The sequence below is a fragment of the Physeter macrocephalus genome, chromosome 18 (assembly GCF_002837175.3).
Source record: "Physeter macrocephalus isolate SW-GA chromosome 18, ASM283717v5, whole genome shotgun sequence".
In the NCBI taxonomy this organism is placed as follows: Eukaryota; Metazoa; Chordata; class Mammalia; order Artiodactyla; family Physeteridae; genus Physeter; species Physeter macrocephalus.
This window is the reverse complement of record NC_041231.1, coordinates 81,323,826-81,331,212: the sequence shown is the minus strand read 5'-3', so window position 1 is coordinate 81,331,212 and position 7,387 is coordinate 81,323,826. Positions and strand designations below refer to the sequence as shown.

The window sequence follows — 7,387 nt, the reverse complement described above, 5'->3', positions numbered from 1 at the left end:
CACATGCCGCGGAGCGGCTGGGCCCGTGAGCCATGCCCGCTGAGCCTGCGCGTCCGGAGCCTGTGCTCCGCAACGGGAGAGGCCACAACAGTGAGAGCCCCGCGTACCGCAAAAAAACAAAAAAAAAACACAAAAATCTTGCCAACTCAGAAAATTCACCGATTTAGATAGTATTTTTAGTGCTTATAATTGTGCAGTGGTTTTTCAGGTGGCCTTATCCTTCCCAGTTGACTCAATTTACATTATATTTACAATGAGAAACTTGTAGGTACTTTTTATATGAAATGATTTAAATAGATGTGTACAGTATCAAAGCAATGTCACGGACTCATTACAGAGCAGATATGATCTTTGGTAATTCAATTCATAATCGAATGTTTGAAAACATCCTTTATGATTCTATCTCCCAATGGTTAAATCAGTTAATAAACGAGAGGCATGCCCTCCTTGGCACCATCCTTTCTCTTCTCTTGTTTATGCACTTTCCTGGGTGCTGTAGCCCCTTAACTAGTTTCTATAGTTCTCACCTTTTTTTGCTCCATATATTACTGTTAATTCTGTGTTTCCATGGGAGAATGAGGTCCTGGAGCTTCCTAGTCCACCATCTTGTTCTTTCCCATTCTATCTTAAAACCTAAGGCTCTCTTTCTCATGTTGCATTTTATGTTCAGTCTCTTACTTCTTTATAAACCCTATCCCATGTTGCCTCTCAGTAAATGTTGATAGTGAAGACAACAGATGTATTTTTTAAAAATTATAATGAAGAGATAATATATATTTTGCCTGTATTTCTACTTTATCTTGAACATTTTGGGGGGAACTATATTTTGCTGTAACTTAAATCTAATTGATAGTTTGTAGTGCTAGAAGCAGATATAGCCCTGGTGTTTATTATAATAATTGGATGAGTTGGTATTCGCTGATGAAATATGAAGTTATATTCACTTCAAGATTTTTAATGAGGAAAATCTTGGAATGTTGATTGAAGTAGTATAACACTTTAGAAACACTTTTCGGAATAAATAATGACTTGTCTCTTTACTTTTGAATTGCTCAGACTCCCCGGGAAGTGGCCCAGCAGGCTGTGGATGCAGATGTTCATGCTGTGGGTGTGAGCACACTCGCTGCTGGGCATAAGACCCTAGTTCCTGAGCTCATCAAGGAACTCAGCGCCCTTGGACGGCCAGATATTCTCGTCATGTGTGGCGGGGTGATACCACCACAGGTATTGTTCATCTCCTACATTTTCTAGTACCATGATGGGAAGCCTGAGTAGCTTATTCGTAGTTCTTTAATTTTCTATATACTTTCTCTAAAAATTTGTTGCAGATTTAGAGCCAAATCATTTCCTAGGTCATTTACTAAGTAAATTCTATAAAAGTGGTCCATGTTATTTTCTATTTAGACTATATTATAATTTGATATGCATAATTTGATTTAATAATATATAATGCTTGTATGAGAGAGTTGCCTCCCTACAAACTAGTCACCTAGATAGAGATCTATCTTCTTTATATTCAATAAGCAATGACGGAGAAGGAACAGGATAAAAGTAATAAAATCTCACAACTGGAGTAACGAAGAATGGTGAACACACGGTGACTATATCAGCCCCTCCCTAGAGATAGAGTGAGCACCCCTTGTCCTAGCAGTGGAGCCAGTCCTTTAGTCAGTCAGTCGGTAGCACTTACTTCTGTTGTTTTAGAGTCACTGCCTTGTCCATTTCCTGCCTGTTCCCATCCCTAAATGTTGCCTTAACTCAGCACTGTATAAATTACATGGTCCTGTGAGAGCCGCTTTTTCATGAAGCTAATTTGATTGGGGTATAGTTTTCTTAGAGCCAAAAATACCTAATTCAGACATAAATGGAGTCAGCCTGTCCGAAAAATTATTGGCTGAATGGGGCAGAGGTGGATTCTTGAACAAAAAGGTAGATCCTCTTAGGAAAGGAGAAATGGATGCTAGGGAACAATAATGTCAATTAATTTATTAAGGGGGCAGGGACACCTTCCTGATAAGTTAAAATACTTAAGATATAAATTGGGTCTATTTCCAGTTTAATTTTTAATTATATCAAATTTTCTTTTTTACTAAGAATGGAAAAAGTATTGAGTTACAAGAGCTTTACATGAAACTGCTCCTAAGTAAATGATTCATACATACTATAAAGGTCTCACCACTATATAGCAGGAATCTGTCAGTGACATGTGACCTTGTGCCCATGTCTACAGTGTTTTCCCTCCATTACAACTCAGAATATAAAATAATGAATTTATACACTACTTAGGAAATGAGAAAATACACATATGTATGAGGTTGTGAAATTGGTGACAATGTGGGGCTGGCGACCAAGCTGCGTATTACTTATTCTTTCTAACAACACAATACTTAATGGGGTACAGTCAACACAAAACTGCTTTTGTCAGCACATTTGCTCTTATCTTCATAAATATAGTTTACTATTTGGCAATATAAAGGGCTTTTAGTCTTTACTGCTGTCTGTGTGGAATACTTCTATCTATATTGCAGTTTTATAGTCTACAATCCCTAAGCTCTTGGGCATGATATTAAAATTTAAGAACCAAAATAATTAGGCAGCACAAAATACTGGCATTGAAATATGAATTGAGAAGAAATGCAGGCCTGTTATATAAGTGAGCTGACATTTTTAAGAAATATATTTCGTATAAGTCTCTGGATATTTAAATTACCTAGAACATCTGTAGGTGTTTACCATACTTTTTTCCCCATGAGTTTAAAGACTAAGGATCATATTCTATAATGACACACTTGTGTGTTAACATGGGTATCCTTCATAATATAATTATATCTCAGTTAACACCCATGCCTTTTTCTCATTATTTGTTTTCAGTAAATATATAAAATGTTGCAATTATTCAACTGAAAGTCTCTTAGATTTTAGATTAGAAAGCACTAATATATGGCGGTTAATCAAAATGATTGAGCCATTGCCATTGTGGAGCTTATAGCAATAACACATGTTAAGTGCCATTGCAGAATTATGGTATTATAAGAATATTATAAGGAAATAATAGAGATAGAAAAGAAGTAGCTGGGGGATAATTAGCATGACCATGTAATTAATCATCCAATGTGATCACTCTTAAGAATGAAAATGAGTACTACTAAAAAGGGTGCTGCAAAAATAATCCAATTAAAAGATGGACAGAGGATCTAAATAGACAGATGTTGACAGGTACATGAAAAGATGCTCAACATCACTAATTATCAAGGAAGTGCAAATCAAAACCATGAGATATCACCTCATATCTATTAGAATGGCTTTCATCAAGAAGATAAGAAATAACAAGCGTCGTCAAGGATGTGTAGAAAAGGGAACCCTTGTGCACTGTTGATAGGAATGTAAATTGGTGCAGCCACTATGGAAAACAATATAGATACTTTTTAAAAAGTTAAAAATAGAAGTACATATGATCCAGCAATTCCAATACTGGATATTTATCTGAAGAAAACAAAAACAGTGACTTGAAAGATATATGCACCCCCATGTTCATAGCAGCATTATTTACAATAACCAAGACATGGAAATAACCTAAGCGTCCATCAGTGGATGAATGGATAAAGAAAATGTGAGATACACACACACACACACACACACACACACACACAGAGGAATATTATTCAGCCATAAAAAAAATGAAATCTTGCCATATACGGCAACATGGGTGGATCATGAGGGCATTATGCTAAGTGAAATAAGTCAGACAGAGAAACAACAAATACCACATGATCTTACTTATATGGAGAAGAACAGATTGGTGGTTTGCCAGAGGCAGTGGTAGAGGGTGGGTGAAATGGGTGAAGGGGGCCAAAAGGTAAAAACTGTCAGTTATAAAATAAATAAGTCCTGGGAATATGTGTACAGCATGGTGACCATAGTTAATAGTACCGTACTGCATATTTGAAAGTTACTAAGAGAGTAGTATGTAAGTAAGTAAGTAGTACCTTAGAGACTAAGGACTAAGGACATAGTACTAAGTAACTAAGAGAGTTACCAAGAGCTCAGTGTGTTACAGAGTTTTAAGTATAAATCTTTAAAGTTCTAAACTCACAAGTGCACACACACAAAATTGTGTAACTAGGGTGACAGGTGTTAACTAGACCTACTGTGGTGATCATCTTGCAGTATATACACATATTGAATCATTAAGTTGTATACCTGAAACTAATATTATGTGTCAATTACACCTCAATAATTAAAAAAAAGACTCATGGGAAAAAAAAAAAGCTGTTGCAACAATAAGCACAAACCAGAATGTCCTGGAAATATGATCACCCTAGTGGATGAGGATCAGGACTTTAAAGCACGTCCTAAACTTGATAGAGCTACAAATATTCTGATGTTAAAACAATCTAAAGCCTGGAGCAGTATTTGTGCCCTTTTTTTGGGGAATCTTTTCACTCAAACTTTGTGTAAAACTAACAAACAGCAGCAGCAACAACAGAGAATTTTTAAAAATGAGTTAATTTTCATTTCTAGAGAATCTAATTCCATCACGAAGCCAAATTCAAAGTACTACACCATTCACTAGCTGTAGACAAAATTACCTTGGAGGAAATAAATAGCCTTGTAAATTTAAAGCTATAATGTGTTGCTAAAGTTAACAGAAATAATGGCAAGTAGTAAAAATTTAGGTGAGAGAAAATTATGGTTTAGGGCTCAGAAGTTCTCAATTGGTGGACCATACAGCTTCCCACCACAAACAACACACTGGGGTGTTTGGAAAATGGGCAGGATGTCTTTTTTTCTTTTAATGTCTTGGAGTACTAACGGTGGTGCTAGTGGCAGTCCCATTCAAGGAAGAACTTTTCAGCCCCAAATGCCAAGAGTGTACCGGATGAGAAAGTTTGGGGCGTTGGGGATAAAGACGAAAGGACAGCGTTCATTGTCCTTTTGTTTCATTGTCTTGAAATTAGAAATATTGTCTGTTCTACTAATTAAATTCTTTCAACAGGATTATGAATTTCTGTTTAAAGTTGGTGTTTCCAATGTATTTGGTCCTGGGACTCGAATTCCAAAGGCCGCCGTTCAAGTGCTTGATGATATTGAGAAGTGTTTGGAAAAGAAGCAACAATCTATATAACATCCTGTTTTTGTTTTAGCTTTCTAAACTATTCTTTCACTAATGATCAAAGAAGCCACGTCTTCAAATTATTCAACACCTAATACGTGCTTTCCTGAAAGCTTTACATTCAAGCCCCTGACTTATAAGAATGTTGTTATGCCGTAAGTGTGTATGTATAGTTTCACTTTAATTTTAATTTTAAAAATTAAAAAAAATCCTTAAAAACTCTCTATAACATATGCTCGATACTTTGTCAGAAACTCTAGACAAAGGTATTATTTTTTTAAATTGTGATATTTATTTGAAAGATTTCTTATAAACCTATTGACTTTCTATTTTAAGAATTAAACAATGCCTAAAAAAAAATCTGACTAGTCCCATTCTTTAATTCAGTTTTACATTGACTGGAACACCAGAAGATGTAATCCATATATATAAAATAATTATACCTATCTTGGAAAAAATAATGGGAGTGTTTATGTAGGGACTATATTGTGACTCTCTATAAAATTATCCTTAAAAACTCTCTATAACATATGCTCGATACTTTGTCAGAAACTCTAGACAAAGGTATTATTTTTTTAAATTGTGATATTTATTTGAAAGATTTCTTATAAACCTATTGACTTTCTATTTTAAGAATTAAACAATGCCTAAAAAAAAATCTGACTAGTCCCATTCTTTAATTTAGTTTTACATTGACTGGAACACCAGAAGATGTAATCCATATATATAAAATAATTATACCTATCTTGGAAAAAATAATGGGAGTGTTTATGTAGGGACTATATTGTGACTGTAGTCCTCAGCCAGATTCTACCAGAATTAATTCTATAAGTGTATTAAATCAGACCCAAAGTTGGAATGGGGAGGCGGGGGGGAAATGGCAGAATATTCCTTCAGGTCTGACTTGACTCCCTTCCTGAACGTGAGCACGTGACCCTGTTATTGCTAGGCTTGGCTTAAGACTCAGAGAGTGGATCTTTATGAGTAGTCCCTAAAATGAAAGTGCTCAAGCTGTTACCATGGCTTCCTCCAGAATGATGATGTGAGCCGGGAGTGTAAAAGGGCTGTGGTGTCTGTATATGAAAAGACAGTGGTGTGATTCAGTCTGAGTCTGAAGGCCTGAGAACCAGGGGAGCCTATGGTGTAAATCCCAGTCCAAGGGCCAGAGAAGAGATGAGATGTCCCAGCTCAGTTAGCGAGATGGAAAAAAAGTGGTGAATTCCTTCTTCCTCCAATTTCCTTCCTCCTCCAGGCCCTCAACAGACTGGCTGGTGCCCACTCACATTGGGGAGGGCAGTCTACTTTGCCAAGTCCACTGATTCAAATGCTCATCTCAGCCAGAAACACCTTCACACACACACCTAGAAATAATGTTTAATCTGGGTACCCCATGGCCAGTCAAGTCAATATATACAATTAACTATCACAGAGCCCTTTGACATTGCTGATGGGAATGTACAATTATACAGCTGCTGTGGAAGGTGATATTATTCCTCAAAAAAATTAAACAATTACCATATGGCCCAGCAATTCCACTTCTGGGTATACATGCACAAGAATTGAAAGCAGGGAGTTACACAGATATTTGTACATTAACCTATGTATATTAATGTTAATGGCAGCATCATTTACAATAGCCAAAAGGTAGAAGCAACCCAGGTGTCCACTGACAGATGAATGGATAAACAAAATGAGGTATATACATACAACAGAACGCTCTTCAGCTTATTTCTAAAAAGGAAGGAAATTCTGATACACATAATAATGGATGAATCTTGAAGACATTATGCTAAGTGAAATACGCCAGTTACAAAAGGACAAATATTGAATGATTCCACTTATATGAGGTACCTAGAAGAGTCAAGTTCATAGAGTCAGAAAGTAGAATGGTGCTTGCCAGGGCCTGGGGAGCGCAGGGGACGGGGAATTAATATTTAATGGGTATAGAGTTTCAGGTGGTGATGGTTGCACAACAATGTAAATGTACTTAAAGCCACAGAACTTTACACTTAAAAATGGTTAACATGGTAAATTTTATGTTTTGTATGTTTTACCACATCAAAAAAGTATTTAGGACAGCCCTGGTATATGGTACATGTTTTATAAATGTTAGTTTTTATTATTAAACAAGAATGAATGTTAAGTCATGAAACTGGGAAGGTAGGTGCTGACCGATTTTGTACAGAGGCTTGTACAGTTCAGGGATTTGGACTTTATCCTGAAGATAAAGAAAGAGATTCATATAAGGGTTTTAAGCAGGGAAATAATCTGATG

At 36.2% G+C, this 7,387-nt stretch overlaps 1 protein-coding gene across 1 annotated transcript in view; it reads left to right on the top strand.

Moving 5' to 3' along the window:
• MMUT (methylmalonyl-CoA mutase) overlaps positions 1-5,457 on the top strand; it is a 30,000-nt gene extending 24,543 nt beyond the window's left edge. The window contains exons 12-13 of the mRNA XM_055079659.1: positions 1,057-1,224; positions 4,997-5,457. Of these exons, the coding sequence (XP_054935634.1) occupies positions 1,057-1,224; positions 4,997-5,125 (297 nt within the window). The 3' untranslated portion in view covers positions 5,126-5,457. The remainder of the gene's footprint in view (positions 1-1,056; positions 1,225-4,996) is intronic.
• Positions 5,458-7,387: the final 1,930 nt, after the last annotated feature.